We start from the raw sequence: 19,624 nt of genomic DNA on the forward strand, positions 1-19,624 counted from the left end.
TTTCCTCATGTAAGGGAGCCTAGCATGAGCAGATCTTCAAGCAAAAGTGGTCAAGCAAGTTTAACATTTGTTATTGAATTCAGAGTGCCACCTACAGGCCAGCAAAAATACCTCCCATCCTGTTTTTTTTATTAAAAAAAGACCTTTCACATGCATCTCTCAAACATATTAACTTGGTCCAAAGGCTGTTACCATGATGCAGGTGGTTGTTTCTAGAAGTTATAACAATTGCTTCAATCTAGCATTATTATTGGGATGCGGGTGGTGTTGTGGTGTAAACCACTGAGCCTTGGGCTTGCTGATCGGAAGGTCGGTGGTTCGAATCCCCACGACGGGGTGAGCTCCCGTGTTCGGTCCCAGCTCCTGCCAACCTAGCAGTTCAAAAGCACGTCAAAGTGCAAGTAGATAAATAGGTACTGCTCTGGCGGGAAGGTAAACGGCGTTTCTGTGCACTGCTCTGGTTTTGGTGTTCCGTTGCGCGAGAAGCAGCTTAGTCATGCTGGCCACATGACGCGGAAAAACTGTCTGTGGACAAATGTCGGCTCCCTTGGCCAGTAAAGCGAGATGAGCGCCACAACCCCAGAGTCATTCCCAAATGGACTTAACTGTCGAGGGTCCTTTACCTTTAGCAGCAGCATTATTTTGCAGAGATTCCAGTATTACATTAAAATGAGCAGGGCAGTTTTCCTTCTGAAAGCTTCAGTTGCACTTTGGAGCACAACACAGAAAGACTATGTCTTTAAGATGGATTTCTAGAGTGTGATTTCCACCAATCTTACAATATCTGTCCAGCAGTTATGTAGACCGCATGTATCTAATGCATCTATACTTAGAAGAAAGTCCCACTGAGTTTACACCCAAGTAGGACTGTATACTTTGACTCTACCTAAAGAAAAGCAACACCTGATCCACTATGATGCAATTCCTAGTTAATAAGACTTCAGCCTCAGCTTGCTTGCTTTGCACCTATCAGGAGAAACAACATTACCAAGCAACTTTTAGCTAGTTTTGGGGTTGTTGTTTTTTTAAAAAAATAAAAATAAAGAAGAAATTGGAGACAGAGAGAGAACATGCCAAAATGTGCAATGACTCTATATATAAACTGCAGAAAAATAATTTGCACCAATAACATTTTAACTTGCAATAATTTTTAAAATCATTTTATCGAAGGATTTCAACAGCTCATGCTTTCTATTATCCAAAATCTTTATAAATATACTTGTCATAGTGGATGCTGGTCATGATTCAAACAGTTGTACACACAAAAGCTTTTTTAGGCTCTCCTGAATGCAGCCCCCTCTCTCTCTCTATACACACACACACACACACACACACACACACACACACAAATACAAAGAGCCAAAGGATCATTTACAGCAGAGGAAGCAGGTTTTTGAACTACACAATCTGCTTGTCTTTGAACCTGGACATCCACCACCTAGAGCCAGATACTAAAAATACATGTTTACAATAATTTACAGTGGCTCTGAGCTGCTGCTGAGCACAGGGATTTGTTTTGAGTACTGTACCAGAATAGACCTCGGCTCACAATTCTTATCCAAGCTGCTTTCACTTAAGCAGTCAAATTTGCTACTATTGAACAACTTAAAACCAGAAATCTTTGCCAAATCTGTTGCAAATCACCCAGAGATCCACCTACCTCCTGATCCATGAAAGAATTATTACTTGACGTTGGGTATGAGTATCACATTTTCCAGGGTATTACATGATTAAGCATCAGTCATCAGGGTGAAGAAAATATGTATAACTCATCCCCAGTAATGATGAACCAAAGCATAAGAGTATTAAGCCAGATCAATATCGCATCCTTTAAAAATAATTTGTGTTACCATTGGCCAAGCTGGTTGGGACTGAGAGGCACCCTCCCATCAGATGTCAAAGAAATAAACAATTATCTGACTTTTAGAAGACATCTGAAGGCAGCCCTGTTTAGAAAAGCTTTTAATATTTGATGAATTGTTGTATTTTAATATTTTGCTGGAAGCCGCCCAGAGTGACTGGGGAAACCCAGCCAGATGGGTGGGGTATAAATATTATTATTATTATTATTATTATTATTATTATTATTATTTGAAGGGGCCAAAGGTTTCCCACCCCTGCTTTACAGCAAGATAGGAAAAACAATTGCCAAGTCAAACACAAATATTTTCAGACAATATATTTATTTGCACCTTCATTATCCAATCATCTGAAACCCAGTTCTGTTTCTCCCAGGTAAAAAAAAATGACCCTGTTTGAAATTTGATACTTCAAGTTATATAAATTATTCTATTATAAAGTGTTTCATTCAGGCAAAAAGGAAAAAAGAAAGAAACTGAATGAGTGTAAGGAGGACATTTCAAAAGCCACAACCTTAAAAACCTATTAAGATTCCCCATTTGATAATAGGCATGGCAATATGAAAGGTTCAGTGTTAAAAGAAAGCTAAGTGGGAAGAGGGGGAACAGAAGATTCTCGGCTATTCTCTGCCCACTATTCTCCACATTAAGTCTGATTTGGTGGACTGCAACCTCCATGTTAAAACGGTTTGATAAAATCAGTTTTAAGTTGGCTGGTCACAAAACCAAACACCCATTATAAACTGATTTCTCAGCCCGCCTGCCCCCCCCCCCATCAAACATGCTCCACTCAGCTACCTTTGTTGGCTAAAATTAACTCCATTTTAGCAATCAAACACACAAAAACTCGGTGGAATTTAGCCACTTATAGCAAGCCAAACTGTATTCAGCATTTTAGACTGCAGAGCTCTTCATGTGTTATGTGCCTATACAAGACCCAAGTTGTCTTTCTATATACAGTGGTACCTCGGGTTAAGTACTTAATTTGTTCTGGAGGTGTGTTCTTAACCTGAAACGGTTCTTAACTTGAAGCACCACTTTAGCTAATGGGGCCTCCCTGCCGCCGCCACGCCGCTGGAGCACGATTTCTGTTCTCATCCTGAAGCAAAGTGCTTAACCCAAGGTACTATTTCTGGGTTAGCGGAGTCTGTAACCTGAAGCGTATGTAACTCGAGGTACCACTGTATACGCTTGACAAAGATAGTGTCCTAGTCTTTAAGGTGCCACATCAGTCTTTGACTCTTCCATATAGGACCCCGAGTGAACAAGTAGCTACATGGAAGGAAACTCCCATAGAAAGCAAAGAAATCCAACAGCACAAAACTCTGGCAGGACTTAGACAAATATTTTCACAACACCCTGTAGGGGTAGATGAATCTGCCAATTTTGGTGTCTCTCAGTTGTTGGTTTGTCAGATTTTAAGATAGGTTCATCATAGTTCCAAATCAGTTTGTGAGGTTCTTCTGTTATACATATTTGTGAAGGCAATTTCTCCTAATGTAACACATTTTAATGCAAACTCTCTTAACAGACACATTTATTACACCTTTTGGTTGGAAAACTGCATTGCAAAATTCAGAAAAGTGCAAATATTGAAGGATAAGTGCATTTCGGCTTGTGTGTTGTTTGGGGAGGTGTGCATTAAAATGCAAACGAAATCAAATTTCTCCTTCATCTCTACCTAGTGGGACCAAATGGACCACATATTCCAACAACTCCAAACTTGTTTGAAACTCTACAGAGGATGTTGCTCTATATTAGAAACATGCCTGTTCATACCATCCTCTGCAGCAAACAGGGTTTGCAACCTGTACAAGCAAAAGTCAGTACGTACGAAAGAGGAAAAGCAACAGCCTGGGAGAGCTGCATTTATCGGCTCTCAACTTTGAAAGTTTCTATGGAACAGAACCAATTAATTCAGGTAATAAGCATGCATGCCTGTACCTATACACAGAGCTTTGAGAGTCAAAGGATAATACTGTGTAGTAGTAATAGACTACCCCAGTCAATTTTCACCGGTAATATAAAAAAAAAATCAGATTTCTTCTGTATGAAAAAAAATTTCATATGAGGGTGCATCTGAAGAAGAAGGCACACTTCAAGTACAGGTCTTAAGTAATCCTGGCTCTCTTAAAAATACAGACACACACACACACACATATACATACATGTGTACATATACACATACATACAGACATAAAATCCCACCAGGGACCAATGCCGGACTGTATCAAACACAGCCATGCTCTGTATAAAACAAAACACTGTTCCATAAACTTCTTCCATGGCGTTTCCCGTAACCCTGTAGATTGCTGTTAAGAAGCCCATGCCGCAAGCTGCTGCATATCATCTTCATCTTCCACCTTCTTCCTTGAAGATGCTGTAACAAAGAGATGTGCAAGAACTGTTAGAATATAAAAACAAGGTACAAACATGATGACTCAGTGGGAAGTCTTGGCCATGCCATCATGCACCCGATCCAAATTCTAATTATATCACTTGAAATACAAGACTCATCATCATGGAGGATGTCAATAGAAGGTACACACTAGAACTGCTCACAGAGTGCCAGGTAAGACCCAGGTCTTGGGTCTTGAACCTCAGTGCTAAAAAAAACCCTGTTCTTCACTTAGTGTATTCTGTCTTGATTCTTCCCGCTCATCCAATCAGAAATCTTGACAGTTTCAGGATATATATACTAAAATTTATTTCACCTGCATCATTCTATATCATAGATCATCAACAGACAGCTTAACATAAGGGGGGGGGGGGAGTTTACCAGGATGGGAAGGCAGCGGCGTAGCTGGTACACTTGGTAGTCGAACATTTGCCATTTTACTATTGAGTTCTTCTTGCTCCAGTTCTTCCAGTTCTGCCAACAGCTCATCCTGAAAGTTTTTTAAAAAACAAATAAATAATGGAAGGTTATGTTTTGAGAAACAGGGTCCACTATCTCTAGAGACTAATAATGGCAGCCATGTAAACAGCCACTCACCTAGTTGCCAGTAGCAAGGAAGTATCTGCTCCAGGCAATCAAGCAGGGAAGCTTTATTAAACTGGAAAACTCTGAGCCAGGGGCCAAATCTGGTCTGTCAATCATCATTATTTGGCTCATAAGGCCACTGTCTCCATATCTCGTCCACCTGCTGCACACCTGATGTCATATGTGATAGCAGGTGTGGGGCAGGTGGAGATGCAACTGGATTGGCTGCTCGTGCAATTGATCCAAGCAGGAAGCATGATTTATGGCCCCATATGTCAGCTGATATACAGTGGTGCCTTGGTTCTCAAACGTAATTCATTCTGGAAGTCCGTTCAACTTCCAAAACGTTCAAAAACCAAGGAGCAGCTTCCGATCGGTGCAGGCGCCCCAGAAACAATAGCCGACAACCGCATCAGACATTTGGCTTCCAAAAAACGTTTGAAAACCGGAACACTTACTTCCGGGTTTTCGGTGTTTGGGAGCCGAAATGTTTGAGTACCAAGGTGTTCAAGAACCAAGGTTCCACTGTATGTGGGAAATGGACTAGTATTATAGTATTATTTTTGACCATAGACTTATCTTCAGGACTCTACAATCAATTACAAATCAATGCACCACACCCATATGTACATACAGAGCCTTTTTGTAGTAGAGGCTTTGCTTTAGTTGAGATTCCTGCATTGCAGGGAATGGACTAGATGCTTCTCAGGGTCCCTTTCCAACACTACAATTCTATGATTGAAAGACCATTAAACTTCGCTGGGTGTGTGCATTAACATGTCTCGCATATAGTTCTGAAAATTTTCTTCAGGGATGTACTGAGTCCAATTTCTCACCATTTAAACTGTTATCTCCTCAGTCAACTGAGAACTGAAGTGCACTTAAAGACAGGTGTTAAGTGCTTGGCAACCAGCCTGACAAGTTTTTATCGAGCATAAAATTAAGCAGTGATATTTAGTCTGCATCTAGTTTATGTCCTTAATTTCATTACCAACCTCATCAAAGTCATCACCAACTTTTCTGGTAAGAGCTTCTGTGATTTCCTGAGCTATATCTTGCTGTTCAGTGATATCCTGCATCATGTCGTCAATTTTGTCCAAGTCCCTGAGGAGACAAACGTTGATTTAATAAACCTGTATGCCACGCGTGAACATTTTATAAAGTTACCAGGGTGGGACAGAAAACAGACAAAAACCACAGAAGTATCATGAAGCACCAAAAAACAGCAGAATAAAGAGAAGCAATAAAAAAACAAGCAGAACATCTACAGAATTATAGAACTGTGGAGTTGAAAGGGACTCTGAGGATCATGTAGACCAACCCCCTGCAATGCGGCAATAGATGTTAAAAAGCCCAGGAAAATAGCAGGTTCAGCTGGTGCCTAAGAGACTTTGGGTTGGAGTCAGACTTGGCACATCAGAGTTCTATTCACTATGGAGGAAGGGGCAAGATGATTTTTGCCTTTACTCTTTTCCCCTGCAGAGCCTGTTTCCCTCACCACCTCCACACACAAAAACCTCTTCTGAGTTGCTGGAGAGCCATCCTGTTCAGCATCAAAGACGGCACAGATTCTCAGTCCCTTTAATTAGCGAAAGGGACACTGTGGACCCAGCCTTCCAGCTTAGGCGTAAGGCAAGCCTCCCTGGTGAGAAAATGCCATAAGGGCTGCCACAACTTTGGACCCTCACCCCTAGTCACCATGACCAATTTCAGAACACAGGCAGGTTGATGCGAGGGAAGAGGTTCCTTCTAGAATCCATATCCCAAGCCATGTAGGGCTAAGCACCAGCACTCTGAAGTGTGGTCTGAAACAGATGGTAGCTACCGGAGCTTTTTAAGCACAACTGAGGTGTGTTTGCAATGACCACTTAGTATCCTCGCCGCTGTAGTTTCCAAAGGCAGTTTCCAAAGGCAGCCCCACATACATTACACTGTAGTAGTATAATACCACCAGAACATGAACTTGCTCGCTTGTTTTGTTTTAGAGTCATCCCTCCCCACACACAAAGAAATTGGCCATAACCTAAAATGGAAAGGAAGGACACCCTTGCAGCTCATCAGTTCAGCACATGCTTTGCACACCAGAATCTCAGCGCAGCACAGTCTACAGGGAGCAGCTAATCATGTTAATCTGGACTGCCACGGGGCCTGCAAAAACACCACAGGAGCCAAAAATACCACACTCAGCCCCTAATGTCTACCCATAAAATCTTGCCACATCTGAGGATCTAACGAAAACAACAGCACAAACCAAAACAAACCCAATGGTAACCTTAACATTGAAGGGCATTTCCAATGGACAGCTGACAGTGTGTTTTCCACTTACATGTTTTCATGCACCTTTTTCATCGCTTGGGCTGCATAGCCCATGTTCTTGAACACTTCCGTGTTAGTGTAGGAATTTTCGAGGGCTTCGCGTTGGAATTCAATGGTGGAAAGGGTCCCATCAATTTGGGTCAACTGTTTCTCGTATCTCTTTTTCCTCTTCAGTGCCTGCAGTGCAGCTGTTGGTGTAACAAGGAGAGGTTGGCAGGAGAGCTTTTCGTGATGCAGCTGCGGGAAACCTGTGGTCCTCCAGAGGCAGCTGGACTGCAACTCCCAGCATACCCTGACCACTAGCTGGGACTGATGGGAGCTGGAGTCCAGCAATGTGTGGGAGGCCACAGGTTCCCCACCCCTGTCCTAATGCAGTGCAAATGGTGCTGCTTCACACCAAATAAGGCAGAGTAGCAGATAAAAATAAAGAAAGGAAGAGGCTTAGGAATCCATCAGGCCACACACAAAAAAAACCCAGGGTCCCTCCATAGCTTTCAAGAGGCAACACAATCTATATGAGGAAAATGAGGCAACAATATTCTAAGGGATAAAATATTGTCAAGATAAAAGCAAGATGTTGATATTTCAGAGATAAGATACAAAAAGCACACACTTGGGATACTTTCTCCTCTACTGCAGAGGCACATTCCAGAGCATGGGTAGGCAAACTAAGGCCCAGGGGCTGGATCCGGCCCAATCGCCTTCTCAGTCTAGCCCGCAGACAGTCTGGGAATCAGCGTGTTTTTACATGAGTAGAATGTGTCCTTTTATTTAAAACGCATCTCTGGGTTATTTGTGGGGCATAGGAATGCATTCATTTTTTTTCTTCAAAATATAGTCCGCGCCCCCCCCCCCAAGGTCTGAGGGACAGTGGACCGGCCCCCTGCTGAAAAAGTTTGCTGACCCCTGTTCCAGAGAAACAAACAACTAACTCCACATTACCAGTAGGGCTTTCTGGCATTTACATCTCGAAATCTCTCTCAATAGAAATTTGTTACAAAGCGGAGGAGGAGGAGGGTAGAAATAAATGGTGTTCAGTTGGGAAAAGTGGATGAATGCAAGACTTGTGAATTTTGGCTATTTGTTTTCTTTTCTGCTTTGTGAATGTTTCCGCCCCAAAGCTTTACTTAGATCAGGTATTAGGGTCTCTACAAAAGGGCACAATTTAAGGATTCCAGAGATCATGCAGTTCCTTCCACTGTATTTCTTGGAAAAGGTCCCCTGCCCTAAATGGCCCATCCTTTTATGAAGGATGCAACACCCACATCAAAACACAAGCAGAGTGGTAGGAATTGGTTCATCAGCTTTGGCAAAGCTAGGTATCAGTAGCCCTATTAAGTCATTGTATGAACACTAGGACGGTGTGCCCGGAATCTGCTTTAACCAGAATCTGCCACAGATGTTGCAAATTCTGTATTTCTAACATTGCTTTCAGAATGGAACTTGTCAGGACAAATCCATGGAAGTGTGATCAAAATAATTCCAGGGAATAAAACTAATTAGAAAATCTTTAAAATTGGTCCCAGCCCTGCTGCCCCCAATTTATTATCTGCAAAATTACACATTTGGAAAATCAGCAGGGAGACTGAAAGAGGCTACAGCCTAAAAAAAACCAAAAAAACCTGGTGGGGGAGGGGGAGCAAATATTTTAGACTGCTTTTTTTCTTTAAAAATGTTTAGGGGTACTCTCATTTTGACTCAAGAAAATCACCATTTTATAGTTTAAATTGGGGAAAATAAACACAGTAAATGGACAAAAGTAGAAAGATTCACAAAATGTTTAGGGTCTGAGTAACCCCAGAAAAAAAGCACTGATTTTAGAACACCCTGCGTCTCCACTGATCTGTTCTCTGAAACAAAGTGAAACTCTGAGCAGTATTGTACTTTGAACTTAGTGCCACTCAGGAAACTGGGAGTGTCTCACAGAATAATACAGCTCTGCTGCTGTATTTGTGAAGGAGGCTGGTGAGGAAAAAGATCAGCCTTAATTCATTTCCTTAATGGGATCTAATGACAATGAAATGCTTAGAGATTTCACTGGAATGTGAAGTCAGTGGTGGGGGAGAAAAATAACTGCTGCATTCAACCCAAACGAAGTTGTTGAGCAGCAGGCGTGCATAAACAGAACTGGGATTTCTTTGGTTCACTGTGGCCAAAATAAGAGGATTCCATGCTTCAAGAACGACCCAGTTCAACCAGTCCAACAACTGCAGCATGGAATGAGTTCATGCTAGGAAACTCCATAAGAATCTGAACAACTAGTGCCTTTATTATACGGATTTTTAGGAAGACAGAATCCATTCCCTTTAGCTTTATCATATGTACAGTCATTTTTACAAATGGGTAAAGGTAAAGGGAGCCCTGACCATTAGGTCCAGTTGTGGCCAACTCTGGAGTTGCGGCGCTCATCCCGCTTTATTGGCAGAGAGAGCCGGCGTACAGCTTCCGGGTCATGTTGCCAGCATGACTAAGCCGCATCTGGCAAACCAGAGCAGCGCACGGAAACGCTGTTTACCTTCGCCACAGCAGTACCTATTTATCTACTTGCACTTTGACGTGCTTTCGAACTGCTAGATTGGCAGGAGCAGGGACCGGGCAACAGGAGTTCACCCCGTCACAGGGATTTGAACCACCGACCTTCTGATCAGCAAGTCCTAGACTCTGTGGTTTAACCCACAGCGCCACCCGCACCCCCCTACAAATGGGTAGATTTATCGAAATAAAAACATATAGTCATAGATATATGTCTTTGGATCATACGAATCTCCTTAAGCCAGTGGGGAACCTGTGGCCCTCCAGATTACAACTCTCTTCATTCTTGACCAACAGCCATGCCGGCTGAGCCGGATAGCAGTTGGAGTCCAACAAGGACTGGGCAGCTATAGGTTCCTCATTCCTGCCTCCACAGGCGTTTTAAAAACTCATGAAATTCGAAATCCAAAACATCCTAAAACAGAGGCCGCTCCCTTCAGCTTGACCCTGAATTGTATACAGATAAATACCGGTATATGAAACCATTATGCTGTTATACCAAAAAAAATTTCTTCTCAGCCTTCTAAAGACTGTATGGCCCCATCCAGTCAGAAATATATGTGCAGTTTCAGAAATGAAAATAAAAAGTAGACATAGGACTGCCAATTGCAGAGGTGTGAAAGACCAACCAACACTCTGGAAAGTCAGAGTCCGAGCCTCTGTCTGTCTGCTTCACAACAGTGGATAAGACAGGCTCAGGAATCTGGCTTTGCTTATCAGTATAACCATTTATTTATTAATTGGCAAATGCACATTTGTTGTTTACTGTACAGTCAATATAACCTAACCTGATGGTTTCACAATATTGGAGAGTAACTTACTTCACAGACAAGATATTCTGAAAGACCGGAAAAAGAAGGTTCCCACTCCAAAGATTTCAGAAACAGAAGAAAGCCAGAGAAGAAAGAGAGAGTAATCTGAGGAAATAAACATAACATCACAGGTCGCAAGACTATATAGATTTATATTTAGTTGTTTATTTTTTCTTTAAGAGTGCTGCGATTTTAAAGAGTGACAATTTCAAAATTGCAGTAGTAAGAGAAATATCAAGGGTAGAGTTTGATATTGGATACTTCTCTAATTACAGAAGTATTCATTTGGTACAACAGTTGTATTCAAAAAATAAAGGAAAAACTTCCTTTAGAGAAAGAAAATACAGCAAGCATACCGTCTAGTAAGGCAGAGGCTACAGTTGCAGACACAAAACTGTACCCTTCAAACTAAAATGTAGAAGCAAATGGAAATGCAATGAATTATCCACCAATCATTAAACCACAATTATTTCCACAAAACTCAATGGCCATGGCGTAACAACAGGCAGGATTCCAGAGAGGTCTGTTCCCCAGCAGCTATTTGTCAATTTTTTACTAGCTACAGCGCACACACACACACACACACACACACACACACACACACCAGAGGTTCCCCAATCTACTGGAGCAGGAATGAGGGGGTTTATTTGTGTGGAGAAGGGAAAGAACAAAAGCAACTACAGAAAGAAAAAGTTATTTCACATGAATAGGGCTCTACTCATGATTTGTTGGGATTTACTTTAATACATTTAATACAGTGGTACCTCTGGTTACGAACTTAATTCGTTCTGGAGGTCCATTCTTAACCTGAAACCGTTCTTAACCTGAGGTACCACTTTAGCTAATGGGGCCTCCCAGTGCCGCCACACCGCCACTGCACAATTTCTGTTCCCATCCTGGGGCAAAGTTCTTAACCCGAGGTACTACTTCCGGGTTAGCGGAGTTTGTAACCTGAGGTGTTTAAATTTCTATTAACACCCTTCTCATCTGACGATCACAGGTCCATTTACAACATAAAAACACAGTAAAAAGATAGGAAAAAAAGATATTGTATAAATTTAAACTAAGTTTAATTTTTGTGAATCCAAAGAAGAGTATTAGTACATGGTTGTTTTCATTTTTGTCAAATTAAGAGTGTGTCTATTATGTATGTTATTTATGAATTTCAATAAAGTTATGTTAAAATAAAAAACAACAACATAAAAACACAAAAATACATGACATAGTAACAAACAAAAACAATACCCCCTCCCACAAAATATCAACATGCTTAGACCACATTCCTTTTCTTTCTTTCTTTCTTTCTTTCTTTCTTTCTTTCTTTCTTTCTTTCTTTCTTTCAAGTAACAGGTAAAAATAGTCTGTCAATTCAGTTTACACTTACATGTTGGCAAGGGCTACTTATGAGTGAAGGAAAAACTGATAACTTGGTGTTAGAGCATGTGCTTTGCATCTGGTTCAGTCTCCAGCATCTCCAAGCAGGGCAGGGAAAGACCCTTTGCCTGAAATCTTAGAGAGCAGCTGCCAGTCAGTGCAGACAATACTGAGTTGGGTGGACTAAGTGTCTGACCCAATGTAAGGCAGCTTCCTATGTCTACTTCTGATACAGCCCATCTCATATGAGACAAAATGAAGCAATGCTAGCATGTTCAGTATAAACTTAGGGGAGAAAGTTAACCAATGAAATGAGAAGGTTTCCACCCTCTATAAAGATAATATGTTTTTAAGCAAATCTCACAGAGCTTCCTTTACCACAGTTCCAATAAACTCAATATTTACACTTAAAAGAAGTAGATCAGCTCCATTGCACCCCATTTGACAAATATTTATCCTTAGGGCTCTTAACTCATGTGTCAGGACTAGGAGGTGCCGACTTTGTACACCTCATGTGGACTGCCGCTGGATCAGTTCTGGAGTTGATTAATGGCTTAAAGACATTCATACTAAGGGAGAACTGATTATGGCTCTGAGTTGTGGTTTAAGGACAACTCTAAGGAACTAAGCCCTGTTTTCTCTTGGCATGAGATTAGAAATTCACACAAAGTTTCCCAGCTGAAGTTATTACACAGGGTAACCTATTGTGTTGCAAGAATAGCAGGAGCAGATCTGAGCCACTCCTGTTCTGAAGAAGGTGCTTTTTTCTTATAAAACTCTCTGGAAGTTACAAAACAATTCTCTCAGTGGCTGAATCTGTCCATTATTGTTTCTCAGTTGTCCAGTCTTAAGTTCAATTCTTCACATTTCCACATCAGTTTGCAATTTTTTTACACATTTTTGTAAAGTATTTTTGCTAATGTAATGGTATTTTCACGAATACAGTCATACCTCGGAAATAAAAAAGAATCCGTTCCAGAAGTCCGTTCGACTTCCAAAACGTTCAACTTCCAAAAACGTGGCTCCTGATTGGCTGCAGGAAGCTCCTGCAGCCAATCAGAAGCTGCGGAAGCCCCGTTGGACGTTTAGCTTCCAAAAGAATGTTCAAAAATTGGAACACTCACTTCCAGTTTTCGATCATTCGGGAGCCTAAACGTTCAACTCCCAAGGCGTTCAGGAGCTGAGGTACGACTGTATATGCTTTTTAGATAAACTTTCCCCTAATACGCACATTTACATACGCATTACTTGTCTGGAGAAACTGCACTGTAAAATTCAGGAAAGTGTGAATTTTGAAGGATTGTTGCCTTTGGTTTTGCACATTGTTTCAGAAAGCGTGGATTCGACAGGTTCACTCTTAAACGACAACCAAATTGAATTTCTGGTCCAGAGCAAGACAGGCAGTGGGCAGGGAGGTAAGGACTGCAGCAGGACTATGGTGTTAGAGGAATGGAGTCAAACTCTTCTCTTCGTATCATTTTCCCTGCTAAAATCTCACCCTTCCAAAGTAACAACAAAAAATCCAGTTACCCATTCAATACTTCAGTGTTTTGCCTGACAAAACAAATGAAGCAGCATTTTAATCAGGAAACCAATCAAGAAGAAAGGCTTAATTCCCTTCCCCCAGGACCATGATGGTCTCACTCTTAAGTCCCCCTCTCCACCAGTGGGCTGCTAATTTGACTTTTACAGACTACAGCAAATCCTGATGATGGATCTCCTGCTTCAAATCGAATGTGGTTCTTGTGCACCAATGCATCAAATCTTGGGGAGAACCAATTGTGCATTTTATAATAAGAAATTCGTAAGCTATTGCCTCTTTTTATATTTTGTAGTTTGCAAATGAAGCTTACAAAGCGACTTCCTAGAAGACTGGAACAAAGCGGTATTTGGGATATTTATGGGTGCACGTCAGCCTCGCTATGGTGTTCTTAATAACATGTTGCTAGGCTTGTTCTACAGTAACATGAAACATTTGCATCATTGCCTGACTCTTGCATTGCCCAACCTCAAGTAACAACAGTCAAGACAGCTAAGTCAAACACATGGAATGTGGATCACCATCATGAGACATGCAAAACACCACCAGCAGTACATACATTTTAATTATCTATTACCAGCCCCCCTAGGCTTGTTCTTTTAATCACGTATTTCAACTTTACCAACAACTTGCTATGCATCTTCCAGACAAGAGTGTTGCTACATTTTCTGAGCAAATATCAACTAATAATATTTGGTGGAATGAAAAATAAATTGTTGGAAAATATCCCCATTGCAAATGTGATTATTTTCTAATAACCTAAAGGACTTCAAATATCTAAAGGGCTGTCACATGGAAGATGGGGCAAGCTTGTTTTCTCCTGCTCTGGAAGCTAGGACCCAAACCAATGGATTCAAGTAACAAGAAAGGAGATTCGAACTTAAACAACAGAAAGACCTTTTTTGATAGTAAGAGATGTTCGGCAGTGGAACGGACTCCCATGAGAGGTGGTAGACTCTCCTTCCTTGCCTTGGAGGTTGTTAAGCAGAGATTGGATGGCCATCTGTCATGGATGCTTTAGTTGAGGTTCCTGCATTGCATGAGGTTGGACTAGTTGACCCTCGGGATCCCATGCAACTCTACAATTCCATGATTCTATGATCTGGTTGTCATGGACATCTACCGCATATAGGTTGATATAATTAGTGACAACAATCCTTCTAAGCCTGTGCCACTCTATGAAAATTTATTTTTCTGGATTACTTTATTTATTTAGTAAATAGCCTCAAAAGGGTATGCAAGTTTGGGCTTTGTAGCCTCAAGAGGCTATTCAAGTGGCTTACAAAAGATTTACACAATGCAATTATATTCAAAGGGTGAGGACCACTTGTGCTGAATTGCTTGTGCAATTGATTTCTGCTTGTACAAAAATCCCCTTGAGCACTTGAGAAGCCTCTGCAGCTGAGGACAAGCAGGGACTGCAGAGGGAAGGAGGAATGGGAATGGGGAGAGGGGGGTTATTGGTTTGTGGCAGTTTTGTTGTTCTTATGTATCTTGTGTTTTTACCTTATATTTTAATGTTGTTAACCACCCTGAGGTCTATGGATGAAGAGCAGTAAACAAACAAACAAATGTCTCCATGATTGCCACAATCCCTGAATCCAACAACAATCAAGACACAGAGCTGGAGGCTGCAGAGGCATCAGCTAAGAAGCCAGATCACATTCAGAGCTCTGAGCTAACTGCTGGAGATCCAGGGAACTCTGTAATTGAGGGTGGCAGATAGAAATCCCCAGAGGAATTAGCAGGCCCAAATCCTGGACCCTGATGGGTGCCTTCCCAGAGGAACCAGATGCCTCCCATTACACCAGTCCAGCAACTAGCCTTGTGCAGAGCTTGTCTGAGGTCCAGGGCCAGAGTCTTGTTCTTGGCATGACAGCGTAAGTCCGGCAGGCCCCTGGCTGGGGCCCCCAAACAGCTTAGCCTTCCACGGCATGAGGCAAATGTACCCAGCTGCTCCACCACTCTGCACAAGCTTCCCAGAGACACAAGGAGGACATCAGTAGGGAGGCTAGGGAATGGAGGAGGAATGGCCGCCTCCAGGCCCAGGCCCTTTAAGCCTCTGAAGTTCTCCATGAGACAGTGGAGCCTAGAGGAAGTAGTCTGTTTTCTCAGAGTTATTTATGGTTCTGCAACTTTTGAGGATAGGGAGGGAGAGGGTGTGTGTGTGGAACCTAGCCTATTGTACAAAGGTAAAATTCACAGTCGCTGCTCTGCCCCACTTTTGCCTCTGGCCCTGCCCTCTGTTGACATTTGGCTCCCATAAAGGTTTCTCAGAAGGAAATGTGGTCCTAGGTTTCCCACCCCAGCCCTATAGTTAACATTTCAACTCAAAGGTTTTTTTTAATCTGCAATGTGTTTTTAAGCAGTTTCTCATCACAAAATTATTATCCCCATGTTCCTCTTTCTATTACACATGGAAGCATATTGTGCTTGTGGAAGCATCACACAAAGCCTAATGGGCCAAGGTTTGATAGATTATGTGGAAAGCTGTAGAAAAACCAGTGTTTATATATTATTGAGTTCTGGAAGACAACTATGTCTGCATAACTTTAAAGGCTGTTCCAACAACAAAACTGCAGGTGCCAACTTTGCCTTTGTTCCCTGGCTCCCTTTCTGTAAGTAAAACGAAAGTTTTCTTATCTACAGCTCACACATCAGGGTAGATTTCCTTGACCCACTTCCTAGCTAAAAACCTTTGTGAAATCTCTGCGTTTTTATATTCTTGTTTCACAAAACAACGGTACAGTCAAACATTGCTTTGATATCAGTCTAAATTAAAGCACTCTTGGTCAAGATAAGGCAGCGTATTGGGCGATTGTTATTGTTACTTTTCTTTTACATAATCAAGAATAAATCTTAGGTTTTCAGTGTTGCTTGTATGCTGTCTAAATCCATTCAACTGCCCTTGCCTTTCCTTTGCAATTATACCATGATCTACCAAGCATGCCCACAACATGGTCTTCAAACAATTCTATTGTCACCAGACTATTGCACCACCACAAGCTGCTCTCATTTCATTGATGTTGCAGTACTATACCCATTTACCCATTGTACTCATAGTTTTGAGTAGAAGTGTATAGGATTGCATTGTAAGACTGTGGTCAAAAGAGATATTTGAGAATCAAGGCTTCCCGATAGAATTCACCAGCCACAAACATCTACAGGCTAACTGTTTCACCCAGGTAACCATAACCAATGGAAGCACATAGCTTTTGTGGTTAGCTTGGAAGATCAGCCTATCTGTGCAAGAGATTGCATTCGCTGACGTGGGTGGCAGCTTTGCAACTGCCCTTCATCCTCATCCTCTCCCTCCCTCCTGCCACTGTTGACCTCTAACTCCACATTGGGCAAAAGATTCCTGCATTGCAAGAGGTTGGACTAGACAATCCTTGTGGTACCTTCCAATTCTACGATTCTATGATTCTATGACAACAGATGTTTGGATTGCCTCATGCCAGTTTCTGATGTAGCAATGCTTATTCAGAAGTGAAACCCCACACAATGAGGTTAATTCCAAAGAAACTACAATATGTAGTGGCCTGCCCAAGTTCCCTTTATACTGAAGGTTGAAAGGGGAGCACTCTCACAAACCAGAAAGCCATTCTTCCAAAGTACTGTTATATAACTCTCAAACACACCTACATGACTTCATCCAGCTATTTTTATTGGCTAGCTAGGATGGGTCTACAGATGCAGGCAAACGAAACACTGAAATTACTGTGTACAGTTCTAATTCTAACTTAGATTCTAGCCAAACAATGAAGACCAACAACAAATCTAAGAATATACTTCAGCACAGACCACACAATCATCTTCCGTTTATTTTTGTAACAGTTTATGCAGCAACTAAAAAAAAAATCCTAGCTGCACAATACCGTACAATTACGGTAGATACAATAAAAAAGTCACTAATCTGCAATATTTCGTACATCTAGAACTACTCATAGTGATGGAATATTTTAGAAACTTAAAACAATTATATATGATAGTCACAAATGAGCTCTAGAGCCACTGCAATCTTAGCCTTCAGCCCATTTGTATAGGGTGATGCGCAACTCAAAGGATATTTACTCAGAAGGAAGTCCTGCTACATATAATGAAATTTACTCTCTGGCAAGTGTGTTCAGGAATACAGCCCAAATACAGGACTAACAACCCAAAATCTAGAAGTGGTGTGGTCCCTTATACAATGGTACCTCAGGTTAAGTACTTAATTCGTTCCGAAGGTCTGTGCTTAACCTGAAACTGTTCTTAACCTGAAGCACCACTTTAGCTAATGGGGCCTCCTGCTGCTGCCGCGCCGCCAGAGCACGATTTCTGTTCTCATCCTGAAGCAAAGTTCTTAACCTGAAGCACTATTTCTGGGTTAGCAGAGTCTGTAACCTGAAGCGTATGTAACCTGAAGCGCCTGTAACCTGAGGTACCACTGTAATACATATTGCAAGGTATCATTTTTTTGATACAAAAGTATCTTTAAAACAATCTGCTCCTGCGGACTTCTGAAAACTAATTTTAATGATTATTCTTGTTGTATATTTACTTATTAAACTAACAAAGATCAAAGTAACAAACTTTCTAGTGGGTATAAAGTTCACATTGTGATGCAGTGTGATTGGGAAATAAGAGGCTGTATACAAAGATAGCATCATATAGACACAGTTTGGGGGGTCATTAATGTGGAAATGGGTTCTCTATCTAGGAAATGGGTGTGAGAGCAGCATAGGTAGAATTTCTAGGGAGCAAGCATCCTAGCTTGGCAACAGGAAAGGACATCACTTTCGTATAGGAAATAATATGTGTGTACATCCTGCACTCAGTTGTCACGTGGTATGATTGCAAAGAAGAATGGGAAGGAGCTTGTACTGGATACAATCACAGGGAGCAACAGCCAATTATGCCTTCTGAGTCAAAACCCAATGCACTATTTAGTTACTAAGATGCATACCCCACCTTTCAAGGCAAAACAACTCCTCTCCAAGACCGCTTACAAAAACAAAATAAAACAAAGATTTAAATTGCAACATTCCAAAAACCAAGTAATACGCAGTAGCAGCAGCATAGATCAACATAAACAGAAAAATGTAAAAGACAGATACAAGTGCGAAATTATTTAGCACATACTAATTTAGAGAGCTGTTTTGGACGACAACTCCCATCGGATCCAGGCAGCATAGAAATGGTCAGGAATGACAAGACGTGTAGTCCAGAACTTCAAGAGGGAACCAGGTTGAGGAAGGTTCCTTTAAAGAATGCTATACATTCCAGTAACCCAGCTGAAACTGCCTCTGGTGCAATACACTTTATGACACACCTGCCTTCTTCGGTCTCTCCACTCCACACACAACAGAATCGACAATTACATTCCTAAAGGGTGGGAAGCGAGAGAACCGCAACCGCCAAAGCGACAATTTTTGGGGCGAAAGCAGCGGGTAGTCCGACGCGAAAGCGTTTGCGCTCTGCACATGTTCAGAGGCACCGCTTCCTAAAAGCGCCTCCCCCACAAAGTTTGACCAACTTGACCCTGAAATCGTGCCTTTTAAGGCCTGACCCGGTCCAAAGCTCACCTCGCTTGTCTCGGGTGCCGTGTTTCTTGGCCAGCGCCAGCTCCTTTTGGATCCTCGCCTCCAGATACTCCTGCTTCTTGGTCAGCATCTCCTCGGTCTCCCGCAGCCGGGCTAAAGCTTCCTGCGGGCTCGGGCCCCCTTTGCCTTTCCCCTTGGCGCCTCCTCCGCCCTTGAAAAACTTGTGGATCTTGCTCATCTTCGCCCCGCCGAGGACCAGCCGCCTTTGCCAGGGATACGATCGCGCCTCCTCGACGCCCCCAACTCCCTAGAGCTCTTCCCTAGAAAACAAGCCCAGAGACGTGCCAGAGAAGCGCCAGGAGGGGAAGGAAGTGGCTGCTGTTGCGGCGGCTCCCGAGGCCGACGGCCGAGCCACGTGACCCACACGTACCTGCGACAGGTGTTGCCACCTGGGGAACGTGCGGCGCCAGCGGAGAGGCTCTTCTCAAACGGGAGCCCCAGCAGGAAGAACCAGCCAAGCCGTGGGACAGCCGCTGCACTCTGCACATGCTCGCCAGCGCCCTCGTTCTCATTCCTTCCCTACATTCCTGGGTTGAGCACTGATTCGTTTGGGGCTTTATCAGGTGTCAAAGAAATAAACTATCTGACGTTTAGAAGACATCTGAAGGCAGCCCTGTTTCGGG

General features: G+C 42.3%; 1 protein-coding gene across 2 annotated transcripts; it reads right to left on the reverse strand.

Annotated features, from left to right (window-relative positions):
- Positions 1–1,131: 1,131 nt before the first annotated feature.
- CHMP4C (charged multivesicular body protein 4C) lies at positions 1,132–19,555 on the reverse strand. Of its 2 annotated transcripts, XR_013988565.1 has the most exons (6): positions 18,984–19,555; positions 7,169–7,346; positions 5,838–5,946; positions 4,639–4,747; positions 3,039–4,239; positions 1,132–2,809 (listed from the first exon to the last, which is right to left on the reverse strand). XR_013988565.1 is itself a non-coding variant. In XM_081013649.1 (5 exons), exons 1-5 carry the CDS (start codon positions 19,177–19,179, stop codon positions 4,175–4,177), a joined length of 657 nt encoding a protein of 218 aa, XP_080869775.1. In that variant the 5' UTR covers positions 19,180–19,555; the 3' UTR covers positions 1,132–4,174. The 2 variants fall into 2 exon arrangements, 1 of the variants encoding a protein (XP_080869775.1); XM_081013649.1 differs by having other exon boundaries at positions 1,132–4,239.
- Between the last annotated feature and the right edge of the window lie 69 nt (positions 19,556–19,624).

The sequence above is a fragment of the Podarcis pityusensis genome (assembly GCF_964106645.2).
Source record: "Podarcis pityusensis genome assembly, chromosome: 7".
Classification (NCBI taxonomy): Eukaryota; Metazoa; Chordata; class Lepidosauria; order Squamata; family Lacertidae; genus Podarcis; species Podarcis pityusensis.

Excerpts from the sequence above, each read along its gene's own strand:
- CHMP4C (XM_081013649.1), bottom strand. The coding sequence starts at position 19,179 with ATGAGCAAGATCCACAAGTTTTTCAAGGGCGGAGGAGGCGCCAAGGGG. Across the intron at positions 4,748-5,837 it reads TTGGTGATGACTTTGATGAG|GATGAGCTGTTGGCAGAACT; the intron begins GTTGGTAATGAA and ends AAAAACTTTCAG. Across the intron at positions 4,240-4,638 it reads GCCGCTGCCTTCCCATCCTG|CATCTTCAAGGAAGAAGGTG; the intron begins GTAAACTCCCCC and ends TCTTTGTTACAG.